We start from the raw sequence: 23,667 nt of genomic DNA on the forward strand, positions 1-23,667 counted from the left end.
TGGCACCCTGCTCCTGTGGGATCTGGGTGGTAACAGAGGGGTGAGGGGATGATGTCCTGGGCCCCTCCTCTGCCCACATCTGCCTCAGAGGAGAGGGCTGCCGGGGCCCAGACAGGGATAGAGCGACAGAAGTCCTTTTAAACATAATTCAGATCAAGTCCCTTCTCTGCTCAAAATCCCTCCATGAGTTCCACCCCTATTACCTCTCTGTCCTTATCCCCCACATTGGAGGACTCATTCATCCTTCCCAGGCCACACTCGTCCCCTGGAGCACTCCCTCATTTCCTTCAAGTTTATGTTCTCATGTCCTGATTTCAGCCAGACCTTCTCTAACTACACCTGGCCTCATCCCACACTCCTCTCCCCCTCAGCCTGCTCGGACTTTGTTTTCCCACAGTGTTTAGCACCTTCTGGCATCCCATACCATTCAGTTACCTCTCATGTCTCTTGATTATTATGTACCCCTCTCCCTTCCACTCCAAACACGATGTCAATGCCACAAGTACAAGCAGTTTTGTCTGTTTGTTCTCAGTGTTACCCTCAGCTCTAGAACAGAGCCAGCTCCCAGGGTCAGGAAAGTCCATGGTGGCTCCTCTCCAAGGTCAGGAAAGTACAGGTGGCCCTTTGTTGGTCCCCTTGTCCTGGATCAGAGGAGTACGGGGTGAGGCTGGCCCTGGCAGCTTTGACTCTCAGACTCCAATAAAGCTCTGTCCTATAGCACCCTCACGCATATCGGGTGACTCAGCCACTCTATTCCCTAGATCAGCATTTTCGGTTGTAGCCAGTTGTTTGTTTAGCTTTGCAAGCAAGGTACCAGTTCCCTATTTTACTTTATTTATTAGAGATGGGGTCTTGCTCTGTCACTAAGGCTGGATGCAGTGGTGCAATCAAAGCTCACTGTAACCTTAAACTCTTGGGCTGAAGAGACATTCCTGCCTCAGCCTCCTGAGTTGGTAAGACTACAGGCTGTGCCACCACACATGGTTTATTTTTAATTTGTGTGTGTGTGTGTGTGTGTGTGTGTGTGTGTGTGGAGGCTGAGTGTCACTGTGTTTCCCAGGCTGCTCTTGATCTCCTGGCCTCAAGCAATCTTCTCATCTTGCCCAGCCTAGTTCCCAATTTTAAACGACAGAGAAAGAAGAAGCCAAGCAGACACAGCAGCGGTGCAGTCTCACAGCGATCGTGGAGACAGAGCTGAACCCAGTAGATGTCAATCCAGCTCCACCCAGTCTCTGTGCTCCTGGAGCTCAGAGTTTAGAGAAAGAAACATGGATACAGAGAAAGAGGAGGGAGAGATGCAGCAAGGGCCACAGCACCAGGAAAAGGCACAAACAGCAAAAGACAGGGAGAGAATTGTCCAGCTCAAGCAGAGAGACACAAGGAGTCTAGGCTAGAAGGGCTCCGCAGTGGGCTGTGTCTGGCTGTCCCCAGATCACAGGCTCTCTGCCTTTCCCCATCTGTTCTACCCCTGCCTCTCGGTTTCACCAGTTGTCATTTTCATCCCCTCTGTCATTATCTCTGTGTCTATGGCTGTCACAGAAAAGGAGAAGGAAAGGAGAAAGACACTGGGTATCTGCAGGCCACAGAAAGATGGGTGCCAGGACACACACACTCTCTGCAGGCACATGAAGACACACAGGAACATATAGAACCACCACACCAATATAACCACACCGTCACATATAAACCATGCAAACATACAGGTTTACACTGACTCATCCACAAGAATCTACAGCGACACAATCACACAAATACAGACACACGACATCTCATGGTTAAGACGAAGTGACAATGACCAGAGAAACCTTCCCACCAAAACAACCACAAAATGGAGAACATACACAAAACAAAACAAAAAGAAAAACAAAACAGTTTTTAAGAGAAAGAACTTCAGGCTATGCAGGACAGCCATCCTCAAGAGATAGGAGACAAAGGAGATGAGCCTGACTTTACGGCCTGAGAGGGTTTCAAAGCTGCAGAGCAGGAAGCAAGAGCCCAAAGTATTCTGTGAATTGAGGAGACAGAGTGGAGAGTCTGAGGGGCAGAGGCAGCTCGACTTCACAGGGCAGAGCACAGTTTAGGAGCTGCACTGGGGGGATTCAGGCGAACCCTGTTCAGTGCATGTGTGCGAGGAAATTATCTGAAGATGGGGAAAGATCCAGCTGAAAGAATTAGAGGAAACAGTCTCACTTGCTCACACAGGGCCAGGAATAATGCCTGCTACCATCACTCAGAAAGAAAACAGTTCCTAATTCATAGGGCATTGAGACTCAGGAAAGTATTGCCTCCATGGAGCACAGTAATTATTCCTAGACTGAACACTTCTCCAAACTTGCTGAACAAACCTTAGAAAGAAGACTTGAAAAAAAATGTTTCCACATTAGCTAGGTACCAGAACACAACTCAAGAATATTTATATGAGTATAAATATCCAGTACCTAGTGGGGGAAAATGCATAATGTCTGGCATCCAACAAAAATTGACAGGCATGCAAAGGAGCAGAAAAAATATGACATAATGAGGAGGAGAAATATCAATGAAAACGGATACAGATGTTATAATTAGCAGACATGGACATTAGAACAGCTATTATAACTGTATTTCATATGTTCAAAGAGTTGAATAGAGATATGGAAGATATAAACAATATCCGAATCAAACCTGTAGACCTGAAAACTACAGTATGTGAGACAAAAATATACACTGGATGAGACTGATGGCTGATGAGGAATTGGAGAAGAAATAGTGAACTTGAATCACAGCAATAGAAACTGCTCAAAAGGAAACACAGAGAAAAGAGAATTCAAACAAAAAAAACCCAGAGAAACAGAGCAAAATAAATCCATGCAACAACATCAAGTGTCCTCCTGTATGTATAACTGCAATCCCCAAAAGAAAGGAGGGAGTGTTGGGAAGATGAACACTATTTGAAGAAATGAAGGCCGAATAAATTTCAAATCTAATGAAAACTATATATATATAGACCCAAGAATGTCAAGGAACCACAAAGACAAGAAATATAGATATATAACAACCTAGTATGTATCATAGGCAAATTGTTCAAACTCGGTGTAAAAAGAAAATCTTAAAAACAAACAGAGAAAAAAAAACACAGTGTACAAAGAGCAATAAAGATAAAGATTTGTCATAGAAAACTGTGCAAGTGAGAAGACAGGGCAGCAACATCTTTAAACTATTAAAATAACAGATCCAATAATGCATGAGTCAAAGAAGAAATAAAAAGGGAAATTAGAACATAATTTGTGTCTGCTGTGATTGCTTTGGGGGTCTTCTTCAAAAACTCTTTGCTTACGCTGATGTCTGAAAGGGTCTTCCCTACATCATCTTCTAGGATTCTTAAGGTTTCATGCCTTATATTTAAGTCTGTTATCCATCGTGACCTTGATTTTTGTAAGAGGTGAGAGGTGGGGATTCAGTTTCAATCTTCTGCATGTAGTTATCCAGTTTTCCCAGCACATTTTATTGAAAAGAGATTCTTTCCCCCAGTGCATATTTTTGTCTGCTTTGTCAAAGGTTAGATTACCATATGTGGATGGTTTCATCTCTGGATTCTCAGTCCTGTTCCAAAGATCTATAGCTCCGTGCTTGTGCCATTACCATACTGTTTTAGTTACTATAGCCTTATAGTACAGCTTGAAGTCTGGTAGACTGATACCTCCCAGTTTGTCCTTTTTGCTTATGATTGCTCTGGCTACTCAAGCTTTTTCTGTTTCCAAACGAAGCATACATTATTTTTCCTATATCTGTGAAAGATGACATTGGTGTTTTGATGGGGATTGCACTGAATCTGTAAATCACTTTGGGAAGTATGGATATTTTGACAATGCTCATTCTACTGATCCATGAACATGATATATTTCTCCATTTCTTTGTGTCATCTGTGATTTCTTTCCTTAGTGTTTTGTAGTTCTCCTTGTAGAGATCTTTCACATCCTTGGTTAAGTATATTCTTAAAGCATTTTTTTGATCTACTGTGAATGGTAATTGAGTCTTTGATTTTATTTTCAGCTTAACTTTTACAAGTATATAAAAATTCCACTGATTTGTATACCCTTATTTTGTAACCTGTGACCTAAACTTAGTGCCATATTGCATAGCACAGCAAGATTCAGGTCGTAGGTTCAAGAGAGTCCACGTTGGTAGGTCTCCAAGGTCAGCAAAGTACACCCTCCACCCCTTCAAAACATACTCTGTCTGTACCCTCCTCCTGGGCCAAAGGAACTGCCAGGGTCAGGGTCCTGGGTCCAGCAAGGGTTTGCTTAACATTGCAAAATTGTTTCTACCTGATGGTGGAAAGTCATGGCTGGGCAGACACAAGTGAACATGGACACATTTATTCTCATATTTGGAAAATATGGACTGACCCTGCCACAGGCTGGGTGGGTGCAGGCTCACAGTGGCAATGGAGACAGATGGGAGCCAGGGTACGTCAATCAAAGTGGACCCCGTGTCTGCACTCCTGGACTCAGAGTCTAAGGTGGAAAACAGTGATGTGAAGTTAGAAGGAGGTAGGAAGACAGTGTCAGAGAAATTTCCTGCACTCTGAAGCTAGCCAGAGGCAGGGAGTGAACTGCCCAACACTAGTCAGAGCTGTCAGAGACCAAGAAGAGCAGACCACTCCACATGCCAGGTCTCAGTCTCTCCAGCTCATTCCACCTGACCCTTCCTCCAAGTCTCTCCAGTTCTGCAGCTATTGCCCCTCCTTCTTTTTCTGCCAATACTTCCCCCTGTGGCTGTCACAGAAGTGAGGGTGAAGGAGGGGACACTGGAGATAGATACTGAATATCTCTAGGACTTACAAAGACAGGGGCTAGGACATGCACCAACACTCAGGCACACACACACACGCAGCACACACAGTGTCTTGCAGTCTTAAATAGAATACAGTTCGCCATGTTACAAAGGCAGTGTTAGGATGAATTTTATTTAATTAAACAATTCCCTCCTTTTGGTCAGCTGCTCAATTTTGAACATACACCTCGACCACCTCCAGCACACAAGTGTAAGCTCACATTCACATATAAAATTATATAAATACACAGAAGCCCCACACATGCAACAATACAAATATAAGCACACCCAGACTTGCACAGAGAAACTCACCCCAGCACAGTCTCATAAATACAGCCCTTCATATATAGAAATCATTATATAAGCATAACACAGATACAAGCAGTCAGTCAAATACATGCAAGCATAAATAAACAGGCAGTAAGTACACAAGTGCATGCTCACCCTCACCCACAAAAATAAACACACATGAAGGCACTCACACCCTCACACACTAGCATGCTCATGTGGACTTTAGTGTATCTACCACAGTATCCCTGCCAGCATGTAGGAGGAGAATAAAGGGATTGGGAACAGGTCACAGTGCAACGCAAGCAAGAGGTATGGGTTCCCCGGAATCTTCCCTCTGAGTTAACACACCTGGACTGTGACGAGAGGGGAGGCGGGGACTGGATGAAGTTTCATAACTGGGTGGGGAGGCAGGCTCAGGATAAAAGACCCAGCTGGAGGCTGCAGTGTGGTAGAAGACACTCAGACTGGGCCATGGAGCTCAGCGCCCTCCTCTTCCTTGCAGTCCTCATGGGCCTCTTGCTACTCCTGGTCAAGGGCCGCCCAAAGGGCCATGGCCACCTCCCACCAGGGCCCCATCCTCTGCCCTTCGTGGGGAACATTCTGCAGATGGACAGAGGAGGCCTACTCAAGTCCTTCCTGAGGGTAAGACACAGATGGACGGGCTCTGAGGGTGGGCTGATTCCTGCACTGATACTTGGGGATCCCCCAGCAGAAAGCATAAGGCAGCCTTCTGGGCTCAGGGGTGGGGTCAGGAAGGTTGGTGAATAAGGGGCACGGAGCTGAAGCATGGATGGTGGTGCTAGGAGAAAAACTTTAAACAGATTAAATTTAGCAGAGATTATGTGAGCAAGGAAAAGGTTCACAATAGGGCAGTACCCTGAACCAGTAAAGGTTAAGAGAGCATCACCCAGCAATGTGAGCTAGCAGGACTTATAGAGAGAAAAACAAGGTGACATACAGAAATAGCCTGGTTGGTTACAGCTCAGAATGTGCCTCATTTGGACCTGTCTGAGAAGTTTGCAGCCTGTGATTGGCTGAAAGCTCAGCTGCTCTGGGTGGCTGAGACTTGACTACTTGTTGCAAGAATATATCCTCAAGTTGGTTTGCAGCTGGTTTACATATTAAGTTAGGATATACTTTACTATGTATAGAGGTAGCTTTAGGCCAAATTTAATTTAATTGAACAATTCCCCCCTCCTGGTCACCCACAGGCTTTTGAGAGATTGACCAAAACCCTGGGCACAGACACCACCTTTTGTCACCATCATAGTGGACTTGTTTGGTCTCAGTATGGAATTCACAATTCATAATGTCAATTAGTTGGATGACTATCCTTTCTTCATGTTTTTGTTATTCTAACTGTAAGGAGACCTTTTCCTGTACAAAGGAGGGCAGCATGCAAGCGTTTGAGACTCGTGAGGGGACACAACACATCAGAGAGGCTAATGTGCTGAGCATCAGGAGGATAGGACCAGGAAACTGAACTACACCCCTTAACAGGGGTCTCGAAGAACCAACTCAAACAAAATCAAACAATTCAAAATTCAGGCAATAAAGATAACTATATTCGAGTCATAGCCTTTGTTCAGAGCATCATAGTGATGAAGGAGCCGGACTTGCAATTAAATGGTGTGATTTAAGAGCTATCCATTTTTACAGTTAGCCTGGAACACAGCCACAGTAACCTACAGACTCACTAGAAGACGTGTAAAAGTTAGAAAACCTTGGGGTAGCCAGGATTGCCAGTCACCATGCAGGATGCCTGCTAACCAAATGTTAGCTGCCCCCGTAAACACATCATGTGTTCCTTTCACCTGATAAATGTCATTAAAGTATTTGGTGGCAGTGTCTAGAGAAAAGCAAAATTAGCCACCTTTTGATTAAGTTTCTGTAGTTGTAAAATCAAGGGGAAGGTTAGTGCAATGTTTGGTTATTCTTTGCACCTTATACAAGCTCCCGACATGGTCAAACAGGAGATCTAAAACTGCTTAATAGTCCATGAATTGTTTTTGTTCAACATCAATATTCTCATCCACCTTTTGAAGAATGACTTTTAGCTGTCTGAAATAGTGGGAGATCTAACTGGCTATACAATCTGGGAGTTTCCCCAAGTTGCAGATCAGTCTTAAAGTCCATACAGCTGGCACCCCAACACCACATAAGGCCTCCAGGAACCCCACTGGAAATGTTGCTCAGTGGAAACTAACTTATCTTCTATTTTGAGGTTGGTACTAATTTCAGTTATTGACCACTTTGACCTCTGATAATGGGGGGTATTATGGGAGCTTTTAGGGAAAGCTATTTGGAAGGCTGGATTGAGCCAGGCCAATTACCAATATCTGAACCAGTGAGGAGACAGAGCAGAGTAAGCAAATCCTCAGCTGACCCTCAGGGACTGGACAAGAGGACAACTTAGTGTCATCTGAGCAGAGGTCAGTTAAATTTGTCCTACCATAAGTCTCCCTAGCTCTTGAACAAGGTCTAGTGGGAAAAATACTTTTTTGCAATCTTTTTATTGCATGATGTAAGGGTGCATAACCACATTTAGTACAAAGGGATCTTACTCAATTTAATCCAGCCACATTCTGCAAGCAATTATTCATACCCTCATAGATAGTCCCCAGGTCTCATGCATGTGACAACTGGAAGCACAATATACCTGTGGCAGGTAACACTCGTATAGGTTTTCTATATCTGATAGTAATTAGCATATGAATTGAAAAGGTCGGGGTACTGTTACCAGTGAGTGTAGGAAAGGAAGTATTAGTGATGTCCAGGGTATCAAGGATAGCTTTCCACTCTTCTGTTGGGGTTTAAAGATGACTCTCATTGGGAACACAAGGGGGCAATGGCATCAGTGTTTCCTGATTTGGGAACCGTTAGCCCACAAAACCAACAATTGCTCAGGTTTCTTGCTAGAGCCTCATAAGCATTTGCTAAAGCCATCCACAGATTATGGGCTCATGGGTTTTTCTGTCGTGAAAAGGAAAGGATAAGGACAGCACGGAGGAGGGGAGAAAGGAAAAAAGATAATGCTTTCCTAATGGCAGAGAAGTCTTGATCTGCATTTTGGGCATGCTGTCCACATCTAGGCTGCTCTCTGCTTCTGGGTAGAAACGTCCCTGGTCAGCTGAACCTTAACGTCTCCAACAGTTGTACAGTTCCAGAAGTCTGGCAGGGTTCCTTTGAATCGATAGATGTGGAGCTAAGACTTGAGGTCTGTAACTGTTTAATAAGAAGTCAATCTATGTTTTTCCTGTAGGAGTGATCTGGTTGCCATCAGATTGCCATCAGTAATACCTATGACCAAAGCACTGTAATCAATTCAGGTAGCTTTGCCTAATGACTTTGGGTTTGTATTACCTTCTTTAACTGTCTTACAACTTGGCCAGTGAAGCAAGTACTTTTATCACTGGTGATTTCCCCAGGAATGCCCCTTAAGGGAAATACATTGCTAATAACCTTTTAGTTACTGTTATATTATTGGCCTTCCTACGTAGGAAAGCTTCTATACCACCAGAGAACATGTATTGTGTGTGGCAATTGAGTGAACTCCGTTTGCAGGTGTTCAAATGATACTTTGGGTGCCAGAAATTTATCATCTGAGGTCTTCATTGTCTCACCAGAATTATGGGCTGGACAAACCAAACGTTGGTATAAACCATTTTAGCAATCTTAGCACAATCACAATATTTTTTTCTTAATTTGGATCGTTTTATCTCTTTCATGATGAGTCATGGAGTGCAGAGCTTTTAATAATGGAAGCTGTAATAACTCAGGAAGGACCAGGCAGCCGTCCAGGCTCCCCAAGACTGTATGCTTAACATTGGATCACCATCCTCTTAAATTCCAATTTTGTTTCTCCAATTCACATGCATGACTCTATTTATTAAATAAGTTATCACAGGTAATTTGACTTGAATCAATCTTACACAGTTAATTGAAGTTGTACATCTTAACAATTTCAGTACTGGCTGATTAGCATGAGAATCTGCCACATCATTTTGTTGGTATTTAATTAATTTTTGTTCTGCTTGATATTGGGTTAGCAGTTTTTTGAACCTTTCAGTTCTGTGATTTCTTATCCATCCAACGGCATGATCTTAAAAGTTATATGATAGAAACCTGTATTTGTCAGAGTCCTTCTCATGAAATTCCTTCAAGATGAAATATTTTCGGCATATAATTGCTCAGAAAAGTATCAGAGTAAACAGGCCGGGCGCAGTGGCTCACGCCTGTAATCCTAGCACTCTGGGAGGCCGAGGCGGGTGAATCACTCGAGGTCAGGAGTTCGAGACCAGCCTGAGCAAGAGCGAGACCCTGTCTCTACTAAAAATAGAAAGAAATTATCTGGCCAACTAAAAGGTATATATAGAAAAAATTAGCTGGACATGGTGGCACATGCCTGTAGTCCCAGCTACTCAGGAGGCTGAGGCAGGAGGATCGCTTAAGCCCAGGAGTTTGAGGTTGCTGTGAGCTAGGCTGACACCACGGCACTCAATCTAGCCCGGGCAACAGAGCGAGACTCTGTCTCAAAAAAATAAAAAAATAGTATCAGAGTAAACAATTAGCTCTCTGTAAATGACAGAGCTTAAACTGGCTGTAGTAGCACTCACATTGTACAAGGTGAGTGGCGTATGCAGTGTGGACATGCTGGACGAAAGGGTGATTCACATCCCAGGTGGGACAGAGTGGGTTGGCATGAGATCTTATCATGCTATCCAGAATGGTGCACAATTTAAAACTTATGAGTTGTTTCTTTCTGGAACTTTCCATTTAAGATATTCAGACCACTGTTTTTCATGGGTAATTGAAAACTCAGAAAGCAAAATGGCTGATTACGGAGAGTATGATTCTTTGGTTGAGATGCCAGGGAGAAGTGGCCAGACTCAAGGCTATGTGGGTGGGGGTGACATTAGAAGTATTTAAGCACCTGCACTGTTTAGGGCACCAGCCAATCAGAGCAGACCTTAGCTAGTCCATGGGTTAACCCTTTAGTTGCTGGGTCCTGGGAAGGTGAAAAGGCAGCCTAGGGAGGCGGGTCTTGGGGAAGGCAGCTAAACAGCAGTCTGGTGTGTGAGTGTTTAATAGTTTGACCACTGAGGTGTGTGCTGACTCATATAACCCAGGGTGTGGGTATGCTTGGCAGCTCCAAGAGAAATATGGGGATGTATTCACGGTATACTTGGGACGGAGGCCCGTGGTCATGCTGTGTGGGACAGAGGCCATAAAGGAGGCCCTGGTGGACCAGGCTGAGGATTTCTCTGGCCGGGGCAAAATCGCCATTGTGGAGCCAGTCTTCCAGGGATATGGTGAGAGACTCCAAGGCACTGGGAGGGCCGGGTGGAGGATGTGTCAGGGAAGGGGGAAAATGGGTGGAGAAGGTCCAACAGCCTCCCCCTGACGTCTTCTGCAACGCAAAATTCCCCACACCCCAGGCGTGGTCTTTGCCAACGGGGACCGCTGGAAGACCCTCCGGCGATTCTCTCTGGCCACCATGAGGGACTTCGGGATGGGAAAGCGGAGCGTGGAGGAGCGGATTCAGGAGGAGGCTCAGTGCCTGGTGGAGGAGCTGCGGAAATCCAAGGGTGAGTGTTGGGGTGGCAGGAAGGACAGTGAAACAGAGAGAGATGTGGGCGACCAGCAATAGAGAGACAGAGAGGTATATGTGGGCAGAGCCAGAGCCAGACAGAGCCTGAGAGACCATCAGACAGAGGGACAGGGACAGGGAGAGAGACAGGGGCCTGGAAGGGGGCAGAAATGGGTAGGCAAGAAACAGAGAGAGCCCAGGAAAGAGGGAGATGAGAGGTGTGTAGTGTCCAAGGACAACCCAAACATGTATACCTAGCAAGCAGGGCGCTATTCACTGGACTCAGGGAAAGCAATTCGTGGATTAATTGTATCTATCTCAGGGTAAAACAGAAACCATATAAAAGAAAGCAAAAAGAGAAAAGGGAAAACTGCAGACAATTTGAAGATAGGGAAAAGTGTTTTCCTTTTCTGGGGTGATATGCTCATGAACTACAGGCAGCCAACAGGGGCGTCAGGGAAGCACCTTTGGTTGTTCTTTTGGTTGTTTGTTTGTTTGTTTGAGACAGAGTCTTATTCTGTTGCGAGGGCTAGAGTGCCCTGGCCTCAGCCTAGCTCACAGCAACCTCAAACTCCTGGGCTTAAGCAATCCTCCTGCCTCAACTGCCCGAGGAGCTGTGACTACAGGTATGCACCACCATTCCCGGCTAATGTTTTTTTCTATATATATTTTTAGCTGTCCAAATCATTTCTTTCTGTTTGTAGTACAGACGGGGTCTGGCTCTTGCTCAGGCTGGTCTTGAACTCCTCACCTCGAGCGATCCTTCCTGCTTGGCCTCCGGAGTGCTAGGATTACAGGCGTGAGCCACCGCGCCTGGCCTTTGGTTGTTCTTTAATTCTGCATAACTGAGTATTTATGTGACACACAGGTGACAGGGTCCTGAGTTACAATCTCCACCTAATTTATGCCAGGTCTTTACCATCTCTTTAATGAAAACTTCTCAAGAGATTCTGGGATGGGGAGGCAGAGACATGGGGACAACAGGGAACAGGAACAGAGTGACTGAAAAGAAAGACAGGAGGAGACAGAGGGACACGGGCTGGACACAGGAAAGGAGAAAGACACTGCCATGGAGGGACCAAAACAAAGAGAAAGGCATGCAGAGATGTGCACAGACACACAGGGAGAGCGACTCAGGGAGGCAGGAAGAAACGAAGGCAGAGAGAAATGGAGGCTGGGAAGATCAGAGATGCAGACAGACGAGGCTCCAGAAAATGTCTGCAGAGGAACGAGAGAAGACAAACAGGTGAGATCCAGAGAGAGAGGCCACAGCAGCCTGATGTTCTCAGGTGCTCACAGCCCAGTGTCAGTGCAGCTGGGGCCAGGGCTGAGCCTGTGTGCACAGACACCAACTCACAGGTGCAGAGCAACTCCTGATGCCCACAGAGCCCCAGGTGTGGAGAGAAGAGGCTAAGCGGGAGTCACAGTAGGGAGAGAGAGATCAGGGCTTTTAAATTTGCACAAGCAAGTGATTGAACACCTACTCTGCCCCACCCCTGGCCCTGGGACTTAACCCTCTTAGCTCACAGGTGCAGGGTGAGGACCAACTGCACAGACTCTGTCGCTGGGCTGCCTAGATTGGAATCCTGGCCTCCGTAATGATTTGCTGTGTAATCGTGGTCAAATTACTTAAACTCTCTTTTTTCCCAGCTAAAAAATGGAGAAAGTAGTAGAATTGCATCTACGTCACAGTGTTGCGGTGAGAGTAGATAAAATGATATGTGAAGTGCTTAGAAGGGGGCTCGGCCCACAATGGGAGTTAGTGTCGACTGTGATGTTTTCCTTGTCTTCACCATGACTGAGCAACGCTGGACAGTGACACAGAGATGGGGTGGGGACATCCAGACATTCCCCAGCCTCTGAGTCCATGTCCCTTGACCTGCCCCCTCCTCTTCCTCCTCCTAGGAGCCCTCCTGGACCCCACCTTCCTCTTCCAGTCCATCACTGCCAACATCATCAGCTCCATTGTCTTTGGAAAACGCTTCCACTACAGAGATGAAGAATTTCTGAAGTTGCTGGACCTGATCTACCGGTCTTTCTCACTGGTCAGCTCTTTATCTGGCCAGGTCAGAGAGAGGGACAGGGACAGGGAGGGGGGATGAGGTGACATCCAGGGCAGGGGAAAGGATGATCTGTTCTGGAGGTCAGAAATGCAGCTTATGGCTAGAAGAAAGGCAGGGACACGTGGAGAGACAGGGACACTGAGACCTGGGGACAGGGTCAGAGAGACTGAGGGAAATGACGAGGGGTGACGGGAGGTAGAAATAGAGACTCAGAGGAAGACTAGGAAAATGGGGGTTTAGGATAGAGAGACATGAGTGAAAACAGGAAAAGGAAGGACAGCGATAAGGGAATCCTGAGAGTGGGAGCTGATAGTAGTATGTGTGTGAGGCGGGGCTGTGGGCATGAGGGAGAGAGAGAAGGAGACTAAGTTAGACTTGCAGCCTCTCTGCTCTTCTAGACCCTGATTCCTGTGTCTTTGCTTCTGTGTCCTAGATAAAGCCCCTCATCTGAGCAAATTCTAGGGTGTATCACAATAGGGAACCACATTTCTTCCATTTTTCCCATTTCTCCTTCTCCCTTTGTATGCATTTGTATGCATTTTTTTTTTTTTTTTTTTTTGAGACAGAGTCTTGCTTTGTTGCCCGGGCTAGAGTGAGTGCTGTGGCATCAGCCTTGCTCACAGCAACCTCAAACTCCTGGGCTTAAGCGATCCTACTGCCTCAGCCTCCCGAGTAGCTGGGACTACAGGCATGTGCCACCATGCTCGGCTAATTTTTTTTCTATATATATTTTAGTTGGCCAGATAATTTCTTTCTATTTTTAGTAGAGGCGGGGTCTCATTCTTGCTGGTCTCGAACTTCTGACCTCAAGCGATCCACCTGCTTTGCCCTCCCAGAGTGTTAGGATTACAGGCGTCAGCCACCGCGCCCGGCCTGTATGCATTTCTTTGAAGAACTTTTCTCAGATTATAAAGTACTATGCAGCTCTTTTAAAACAAATAATAAATTTCTCTAACTGATTAGCCTGGAAGCATTCCTACTGCATATTAAGTTTAACAATATTAAACTCATGCAGAACAGGAGGTGTAGCTATAGTTCTTGAGCAGGGGTGTGTGTCCGAATCCCACGTGTGTCTGTCACCAATGTGGATTCCCAGCACGTCCTACTGGAGGGTCTGATCTGAAGGCTGGGATGGGGCCCCGGGTACTACTTGCCTCAAGCCCCACAGAGGATTCCAATGTTCTCCTCCCTTGGAGAACCATGGAGAGAGGAAGGTCTGGGCAGAGATTCACCAAACACTTAACAATGGTTATCTCTAGAGGCAGGGATTAAGAAGGAATTTTACATCTTATTATACACATTTTTGCATTGTTTGCAATTCTTTGCAAGTAGTTAGGTATTCCATTTATCATCAGATAAAGCACTAGAAACACACTCCTAAATAAATAAATACTCTTAAGTGATTGACAGGTTCATCTTGTGTAAGCACCATTTTATCAATGGCTGACACAGCCAGGGAGATGAGGAGAGGAAGGAGGAAGCAGAGAAGAGAATGAGAAAAACAAAGGAGCAGGCTGAGGTAGACAATGAGAGACAGGGAAAGATGGTAAGAAAGTGAGACAGAGAGATAAAGAGAGGGAGAAAGGAGAGAGACAGGGAGGTGTGGCAGAGACCAAGGTAAAGACACAAAGATCAGGCAGCAGGAAGCAGAAAGAGATATGTACAGAGACATGAACAGATCAAAGGAGACACAGGGTCAGGGAGTGAGGGACTGAGAGAGAGAGAAGGAGACAGAAACAGACACAGAGACCCAGAGGTTCCCCATGGAGGATTTGGGATGTGGGAGGGTTGTCCTCTCTCTGTCACCTGCCCCAGGCTGACCTCACTGCCCCTCTTTCTTGCAGCTGTTTGAGCTCTTCTCTGACTTCTTGAAGTTCTTTCCTGGAGCACACAGGCAGGTCTATCAAAACCTGCAAGAAATCAATGCCTTCATTGGCCGCAGTGTGGAGGAGCACCGGGAAACCCTGGACCCCAGTGCCCCGCGGGACCTCATAGATGCCTACCTGCTGCGCATGGAAAAAGTGGGGTGTGGGAGAGGGAAAGGGGAGAGAGGGGAGGGGAGGGAGCGGAACAGGGAGGGAGAAGGGGGAAGGGAAGGGGAATGAAGAGAAGATGGGGGAGTAGGGAAAGAGAAGGGAGGAGCTGTAGAAGGGGAAGAAAGATGAAGTGAAAGGAAGGAGAAAGTAGGGAGGAGAAACTGACCAGCAGGAGGAGAAAGAGAGATAGAGATATAAAGGTAAGGAAGAAAGTTGGGGTCAGGGACAAAAATACAGCAACAGGAGAAATGACCCACACAGGCAGAAAGAGACTGGGAAACAAAAGGAGAGAAACACACCAGAGATGGGGACAGAGATGGAAACAGCCAGACAAAGCGAGCTGAGTGAGACAGAGGCAGACACACATGAGAGGACATGCAGGGGACAGAGAAAAGCAAAGTGCGTCAGACAGAGGGACAGACCCTGAAATAGGTGGAGGGAACCCAGAGTCACTGGCATGTGCATAGTGAGGCCACAGCCTCCCCTGACCCTCTCCTCCTCTCCCCCTGCACCCAGGAGAAATCCAACCCACACAGCGAGTTCAACCAGAAGAACTTCATCCTCAACACGCTGTCGCTCTTTTTTGCTGGCACAGAGACCACCAGCACCACCCTCCGCTACGGCTTCCTGCTCATGCTCAAACACCCTCATGTTGCAGGTGGGCCAGGGACAGCTAACTGGGGGGTCTTCTGATTTCATTCTGAGCCGCAGATGTTGGGCGAGGCGTCCTGCCTGGAAGAGAGAGGAGACACTGGGTCATTCCAGAAGCACTGCAGGCTTTGGACCAGTTTCCAACTAAGCCAGACCTTTTTCTTTTTTAATTTCAAAATGTGGGTATAAATGTTTTAGGTTCCATAGATGGCCTTTGTAATACTTGAGTCCTGGCTACAGGTGTGCCCAAATAGTGTTCATTGTACCCTTTAGGTCGAGTTTTGCCCCTTTCCACCTCTACCCTCGCCCTTCCCTATCCCACTGGTTGATCTCCACTGAGTTTTACTTCCCTCTGTGCACCTGTGTGCTCATGGATGAGTTCCACTTTAATAGCAAGTACATGTGGTGTTTGTTTTTCCATTCTTCAGATACTTCACCTAGGAGAACAGGCTCCGTTCCATTCAGTGTTTTTTTGGTGGATGCATGCAGAATCTGCCGGATTGTTCTCCCACTGTTTTCGCCCATCACTTAAAGACTTTTTTGAGGGGGGAGCTCCTTCTACGTTTTTTTTTATCTGTACAGATTTATGGGGTATATGTGCAATTCCGTTACATGCATAGACTGCATAGTATCATGTCAGAACTTTCAGGGTATCCATCACCCAAATAAGGTACATTGTACCCATTAAGTAATTTCTCATCATCCACCTCCCTCACCCTTCCAACTCTCCACTGTCCGTCATTCCACTCTCTTCGTCCACGTGTACACATGTCTTAGCACCCAGGTGTGGCTGAGAACACGGGATATTTGACCTTCTGTGCCATCACTTAAACATTTACCCCTTCATCCATCCCTCCTTTCATCTGTCCATCCTTTTTTTCATTAATTCACCTGCATACTCACTGATTCTTTCATCTATGACTCCTCCAAGGAAATACACTTTCATTATTTATTTATTTGAATTAATTGATCCATGAGTTTATGCTTTGCAACAGTGATATGTTGAATGCACTATTTGTCATTAATTCACTGGCTTATTCATTTATGCGAGCATCCACCCATCCTTTTATAAACGAGGTTTCATTCCTTAATCCTTCCATTGATTCCTTTTTGAATTCATTCTGTATCCATTCATCCCTTCTTTAATTTATCCACTAAATAATTCACTCATTTACTCATTCCTTATTTATTTATCATTGAATATGCTCATTCATTTATTTACTCATACTTCATCAATTATTTCTATCCCTTATCTTCCATAAATCTAGCCAATTGATTATTGATCAATTATAATAGGTTCATTGATTTATTTATGCACCATCTATTAGCTAGTGATTTGTTAATTGATCCATCTATTGATTTATAAGTGAATATACACATCCATTTATTGGTTTGTTCATTCATTCATCCATGTTTCCATTCATGAATTGCTCTATCCATTGATTGATGTATTCATTCATTTATCCAGTTGTTTATGAATTAATCTATTGATTTCACTCTTATATTCTTGAGAACCTAACACAGTGCCTCACTTATAATACACACAACAAATGTTAGTTCGTTTTCTGCTCAGGGATAGAGTTTCGGCATGTTTGTAGCCTCGAGTTCTTAATCCGAAATTCCATGTAAAATTGTGGTGTGTGTGTGTGTGTGTGTGTGTGTACCTGTGAATCTGGGGATAGAATCGATAACATTGATTATATCTAGAAGGGTAAGAATTCTTTTTGGTTTCTCCCTCCTTCCTTACCCCAAGCTGATTGGATTGAGGTGTATCAGGGATTTAACCCTTTAACATAGGATTTTCCTGGCTCATTGGCCCATAGAAATCAGTGAGATGTCTCTTGGAAATAGGGTTCACTGGTCCCCTTGTCTGTGCAGAGAGAGTCCACAAGGAGATTGAACAGGTGATTGGCACACATCGCCCTCCAGCCCTCGACGACCGGGTCAAAATGCCATACACGGACGCTGTCATCCACGAGATTCAGAGATTCGCAGATCTTCTCCCTCTTGGTGTGCCCCGCATGGTCACCAAAGACACCCACTTCCGAGGATACATCATCCCCAAGGTGAGAGCAGTGGAGGTCCTGGATCTCTCCTGTGTGGGCATCCTGGGTTCTCTTCATCCCCTAACTCAATTTTTTGTTGTTTTCTCAATAGGGTACCCTTGTCTTTGGTTTTCCTTTGTGGGTTTTTTGTTGTTGCTGTGTCAGGGGACCAGGGAATGGGAATATCTTTTGATCTTGTGACCCTCCCTCAGAACACTGAAGTATTTCCCATCCTGAACTCTGCTCTCCGTGACCCACGTTACTTTGAAAAACCAGATGCCTTCAACCCTGACCACTTTCTAGATGCCAGTGGGGCACTGAAGAAGAATGAAGCTTTTATTCCCTTTTCCGTAGGTAAGCTGAACCTGAGATCCCTTCCCCAGACACCAGAGTGTGCATTCCATCTCCTCCTCACAAATACAATTATAAGTCTTTGTTTATTGAGCACTTAGTATATTTGAATTTGTTTATCTGTGCGATCCCATTCCATCTTTACCACTACCCTGTGAGGGGACTTGAGTTATGAGATTACATCACAAAGGCACATCTTGGCAAGCAGGACCTTGGGCAAGTATTTTAATCTCTCTAAACTTTAGGCAATTCATCTTCTTCAATAAAAAAATCTATTGAGCACTATTCTGAGTCCAGTGCTCTACTGGGGGCTGGAGATAATGCATCAAACAAATCACACAGAGACGCAGCTCCTGCTCCAGGAAATTTGCAGTCCAGCTGAACAGATGGGCACCCATCAAATAGCAACAAAATCATAATATGAGTAAATGAATTGATGCATTTAACATGGTTAGAACTTCCTGGCACAAAATAAATGCTCACAGGTGCCATTATTACTATAATGAATCATAATCATGATAAGTGCTCTAAAGGGGGTTTGTGGAGCACAAAATAGGAAACACTGACTAACCTTGGTGGGTCTGTGAGGAAGAGCCAACCTGAGGATCTGGGTTCCAAGTCGTGATCCTCATAGGTGGTGCCAATCAGCCACTGGGAAGAGTGTTCCTGGCAGAGCAAACAGCAGAGGCAAAGCCTGAAGGTAGAAACCTGATGACACGTTTGAGAAACTATAAGAAGGCCAGAGAGATTTGGGTGTAGATTCCAGAAGGAAATAAATAAGGTGAAGAGCTCAGCTGGGCAGGGCTTTGAAGACTGGGGGGAGGGGGGTTTGGATTTATACTCCAGCACTGGGGAGGTGGGGAAGGTGTTGACATGCTTTGACCTGGTCCAGTTCCCATTCTCCACTCCTTGGCTTCATAAAAGAACAACTTTAGACACATTAAATTTACCAGAGTTTATTTGAGCAAAGAAATGATTCATGAATTGGGCAGCACCCTGAACCAGTAAAAGTTCAGAGAGATGTAATCAGCCATGTGGGCAAGCAGTATTTATCCCCGGAAGAAGGAAGTGGCCCATGGATACAATCTCATGGATTACAGCTCAGAGTTTGCCTTGTTTGCAACTGTCTGAGTGGTTTGAAGCCTATGATTGGCTGAAGCTGGGCCGTTATGATTAGCCAAGGCTCAGTTACTTTTTACGAGACTATACGCTCAAGTTACATTGTAGTTTGTTTACATATTAAGTTAGGTTACAGTTTGTTATGTGTAGAGGCACCTTTAGGCCGAATAGAATTTAATTTAACACCCTCCACCCACAGAAAACCCCAATATCCAGGTTTCTTACCTTTCAAGAGGAAGGAATTTCCGAGGAACAAGTCCCTGGTCTTGAGTTTCATCATCAACTTCAGTCACCTGCGGCTCTGGGTCAGCCTGTGTCTCTGTGTAATGCAGTGATCCTCTTCCTCATTTAAGTTCAGTGAGACTTGGGAACACATGGGGTGGCGTGATGAGGGTCAACCCTTTCATTTGATATGCCTATCCTAAGTTTTGAGAGAGGCAGAGGCCGGGCGTGGTGGCTCATGCTTGTAATCCTAGCACTCTGGGAGGCCGAGGTGGGCAGATTGTTTGAGCTCAGGAGTTCATGACCAACCTGAGCAAGAGTAAGACCCCGTCTCTACCAAAAAAATAGAAAGAAATTATCTGGACAACTAAAAATATATAGAAAAATTTAGCCAGGCATGGTCGTGCATGACTGTAGTCCCAGCTACTCTGGAGGCTGAGGCAGGAGGAGCTCGAGCCCAGGAGTATGAGTTTTCTGTGAACTAGTCTGATGCCACGGCACTCTAGCGTGGGCAACAGAGTGAGACTGTGTCTCAAAAAAAAAAAAAAAAAAAAAAGAGAGGCAGAGATGTGGAGAAATATGGACAGAGACAGACAAATAAGTGGCAGAGCGATAATGAGAGTGAGAAACAGAGGGACAAAGAGAGACACAAGGAGAGACAGAGACAGGGAGATAATGGCTGGAAGAGACAGACAGAAAGTGAACATTAGACAATAGAGGGAAAAGAGGACAGAGAGACAGACATGGGGAAGGAGGAGGAGGAGTCAGTGGAGGACAAGAAAGGAGGAGGGAGGACAGAAAGAAGGAAGGAAAGACAGAAACAGTAAAAGAGATGCAAAAGAAAGACAGTGACATAGGTAGAGAGGAAGAAACAGTGAATGAGAGAGACGAGGTATTTTTAGAGGGACATGAAAAATGAGAGCATGAGAGAGGGAGAGTCAGAATATGAGATTCAACTAGACAGAGACAGGGAGTTCAACAAGATGGAAGAAAATCAAAATAAAGAGGAAGAAAAGAAAAGAGAGGTAGAAAAACAGTGCCTGACAGGTGTAGACAGTGAAAAAAAAAAAAACAGTGATAGATGCCACAGGCAGAAAGAAAGACAAAGCAAGCCAAGAGGGTGTTGGAGCCGATGAGATTCCAGAGGGTGCCCAAATGGACAGTCCCAGTGGTGGGCTGGTGCACTGGGAGGGAGATGACAGGCATCGGACTGTTCTGGGAAAAGCTAGGTCACAGCAATACTTACAGAAGTACCAGCCCAGAGACCTGCCCTGAGTATTTTGAAACTCATGTGTCCCGTTTCCTGTCTTCTGGATGTGCCAAAAGGATGTGGATTCCTCCCCAGATACCTCCACGTGGGCACGATGTCCAACCACCTGGAACTCATGGGGAATGCCTGGAAACCCATCCGAGACATGGCCTTTAAAGCCTGTCAGTTTGCAGAGTAGGAAACACTGAAGTAAAGGGAGAGGCTCTCCTGTGTCTGTGCCTCAGAGTTTCCAGCCCCTTTTGTTCTCATTTCTCTCCATGACTGTGGTGTATATGCTCTTGCGGTTCCTTACACCTCTGAGGGTGATGGCAACCATAGACCACCCCCTGCCACCATGTGCTCAAATCCCAATCACAATTTTATATATAATTTGGATATTTTGGGGGAAGTCTTAAAGCCCATGGATCTCAGGCTGAGGCAAGAAGACAGCCCAGGGACAGACACACGCACGGTGCCAGAAACATACACCCCACACATGCTCCCGGAAACAAACACAAGACAATAACTGCACACTGAGGATTCTTAATTCAAGTCAGGTGCTATTCTAAGAAGTTTTGCAGACATTTTCTTTAACCTCAGAAGAGCCCACATAGATAGATACCATTCTCCCCATATGAGAAATGAAGAACACTAAAATTTGAAGTCAGAAACATGCTCACACCTACATACATAGAAGTAAAACACACACACAAACTCTCTGCTAGAGAAATGAACTTGGCATATTCTCCCAAATATTTGCACCCAGTTTCAGAGGGTTTGGGAACCACCTACAAGTCCACTCTGAATTCCAGGTTAAAGGCCAGTATCATGCAAATCTGTTGCAATGGACACGAGTATCCAGGCTTAGGAGTGTGGCAGGGCACAGAATATGCACCCGCCCTGTACCCTCACTGATGACCTTCCTTCTGTGCCAACAGGGAAGCGCATTTGTCTTGGTGAAGGCATCGCCAAGGCCGAATTGTTCCTCTTCTTCACCACCATCCTCCAGAGCTTCTCCCTGGCCAGCCCCATGGCACCTGAGGACATTGACCTCACACCCCAGGAGAGTGGTCTGGGCAAAATAGCCCCAACATACCAGATTCGCTTCCTGCCTCACTGAAGGGGCTGAGGGAAGGAGGTCAAAGGATTCCAGGTCACTAAGTGTCCCCATCTCTGAAGAAAATGGCCCCTGACTCCTTCCACAACTCCCTCTGAGAGACCTGCTGCAAGCCTGTGTCCCTCTCCCTCTGTGGAGTCTGCTGTCGGATGTCACATCGCTAGTTAATGGAGGAGCAAGATTCACAGGCTCTAGAATCCAAATTCTTCATCACAGCTCCCTCTTTTTCATATACATATTTTTAAATTAAGAGGAAATTCACATAAAATAACATTAACCATTTACAATGTGAGATGCGGTGACAATGTTCATGCACACTGCTGTCCAACCAGCACCACCTAGTTCCAAACATTTTCATAATCCCCCCCAACTACAACCCGGACCTATTAGGCAGTCACGCCCCATTTCCCTTTCCCACCAGCCCCTGGAAAACATCAATCTGCTTTCTGTTTCGGTGGACTCACCTGTATGTTTCCTATAAATGGAACTGTACAGTATGTGGTCTTTTGTGTCTGGTGTCATTCACTTCAAACAATATTTTTTTATATCAGCATATTATGGGGGAACAAATGTTTAGGTTACATATATTGCCTTTGTCCCACCCGAGTCAGAGTTTCAAGCATGTCCATCCCCTAGATGGTGCGTATTGCACCCATTAGGTGTGTATATACTATGTAAGCATCTACTATGGGCCAAAAACTGGGAACGTAAGTGGGAGTAAAAACGGAAATAGTCCACGACTTCATGGAGCTCATATCTACTATGGGGGGGGGCAGTCATCAACAAAACCTTCCTCACAGAAAACTGCAACTGTGACAAACGGAGCAGAAGAGCCAGATTCTGATGAGAGTATTTGACTTGAGTCTGGGCAGTCAGAAAAGGCATCTTGGGAAAGTCACACCTTAGCTGAGAGCTAAAGAGAGTGCAGAAGTTATCTATGTAGGACAGGGCTCCTCAAACTGCTTGCAGTGAGGGTCCTGCTTGTGTCTCCCCCTAATCCACTGCAGACTGATTGTTACATAAAATGCAGTAAAAATGCCATGGGAATGTCAAAATGTAAAAAATATATATATATATAATTAATTTGCTCTTCCTTTTCCAGTTCCTTGAGATGGTTTCTTAGTTTGTTGATTTGTGAGCTTTCTATCTTTTGGATGTGAGCATTTAATGCTATTAGTTTTCCTCTCAGGAATGCTTTTGCTGTATCCCACAGATTTTGAGAACTTGTGTCCCTGCTATCATTTAGTTCAAAGAATCTTTTGATTTCCATCTGGAGCTCCTCCTTGACCCAAAAGTCATTCAGCAATAGATTGTTTAATTTCCATGACTTTGTGAAGTGGTGTTTCTGTTGTACTTGAATTCTAATTTTATACCACTGTGGTCTGAGAAGATACATGGCATAATTTCTATTTTTTGAAATTTGTTGAGGTGCAATTTGTGGCCTACGATGTGATCAATTTTGGAGAAAGTTCCATGAGCTGATGAGAAGAATATATATTCGGTTTTATTTCGGTGGAATGTTCTGTAGATGTCTGTTACACCTATTTATTCTAGAGCTGTGTTTATGTCCATTGTTTGCTTATTTTCTGCTTGCAGGATCTGTCCAGTTCTGTCAGTGGGGTATTGAAATCCCCAGCTAGAATGGCATTACTGTTTATCATGCTATTTAGATCAAATAGGGTTTGCTCTATGTATCTGGGCACTCCTGTGTTGGGTGCATAAATATTAAGAAATGTTAAGTCTTATTGGATTTTTCCTTTCACCATTATACAGTGACCATCTTGTCTTTCTTTACTTTTGCTATTTTACAGTTTATGTTATCTGAAATAACTATAGCTACCCCCACTTTCTTTTGGCGTCCACGTGCCTGGAAGTTTGTTTTCCAACCCTGGACCTTGAGTCTGAAAGCATCTTGGTGGATTAGATGTGTTTCTTGGAGACCACAGATACTTGGCTTAAGAATTTTTATCCACTTAGCTAGTCTATCTCTCTTCAGAAGACAATTGAAATCATTCGCATTTATTGAGAGAACTGATACTTGGGGTAGATTTCTGTTCATATTGTTGGATAAATTCTTATTATTTTGTTTACCTCTCGAGCCATCATGGAATCCAGGTTCTG

The 23,667-nt window shown here is 45.1% G+C and overlaps 1 protein-coding gene and 1 long non-coding RNA gene across 4 annotated transcripts in view; one reads left to right on the forward strand and one right to left on the reverse strand.

The window, feature by feature from the left end:
- LOC123624294 overlaps positions 1–19,473 on the reverse strand; it is a 41,716-nt gene extending 22,243 nt beyond the window's left edge. Inside the window, exons 1-4 of one of the 3 annotated variants that reach the window (XR_006730106.1) lie at positions 19,184–19,473; positions 18,411–18,505; positions 15,325–15,524; positions 14,129–14,666 (exon numbers count right to left, since the gene is read on the reverse strand). This is a non-coding gene — a long non-coding RNA (uncharacterized LOC123624294). Of the gene's footprint in view, positions 1–14,128; positions 14,667–15,324; positions 15,525–18,410; positions 18,975–19,183 lie in introns of those variants that run through there. The other 2 variants (XR_006730105.1, XR_006730107.1) reach the window with 2 other exon arrangements.
- LOC123624292 (cytochrome P450 2B6-like) lies at positions 5,575–21,696 on the forward strand. Its single transcript, XM_045531933.1, has 9 exons — positions 5,575–5,745; positions 10,253–10,415; positions 10,542–10,691; positions 12,599–12,759; positions 14,601–14,777; positions 15,309–15,450; positions 17,322–17,509; positions 17,701–17,842; positions 21,368–21,696. Exons 1-9 carry the CDS (start codon positions 5,575–5,577, stop codon positions 21,547–21,549), a joined length of 1,476 nt encoding a protein of 491 aa, XP_045387889.1. The 3' UTR covers positions 21,550–21,696.
- Positions 21,697–23,667: the final 1,971 nt, after the last annotated feature.

This window comes from Lemur catta, chromosome 19, assembly GCF_020740605.2.
Source record: "Lemur catta isolate mLemCat1 chromosome 19, mLemCat1.pri, whole genome shotgun sequence".
In the NCBI taxonomy this organism is placed as follows: Eukaryota; Metazoa; Chordata; class Mammalia; order Primates; family Lemuridae; genus Lemur; species Lemur catta.

What these genes read in the sequence shown, in the direction of transcription:
- LOC123624292 (XM_045531933.1), top strand. Translation starts at nt 5,575, where the DNA reads ATGGAGCTCAGCGCCCTCCTCTTCCTTGCAGTCCTCATGGGCCTCTTG. An exon ending in TACTCAAGTCCTTCCTGAGG is followed by an intron (nt 5,746 to 10,252) that starts GTAAGACACAGA and finishes TATGCTTGGCAG; the next exon opens with CTCCAAGAGAAATATGGGGA. An exon ending in GAGGATACATCATCCCCAAG is followed by an intron (nt 17,510 to 17,700) that starts GTGAGAGCAGTG and finishes ACCCTCCCTCAG; the next exon opens with AACACTGAAGTATTTCCCAT.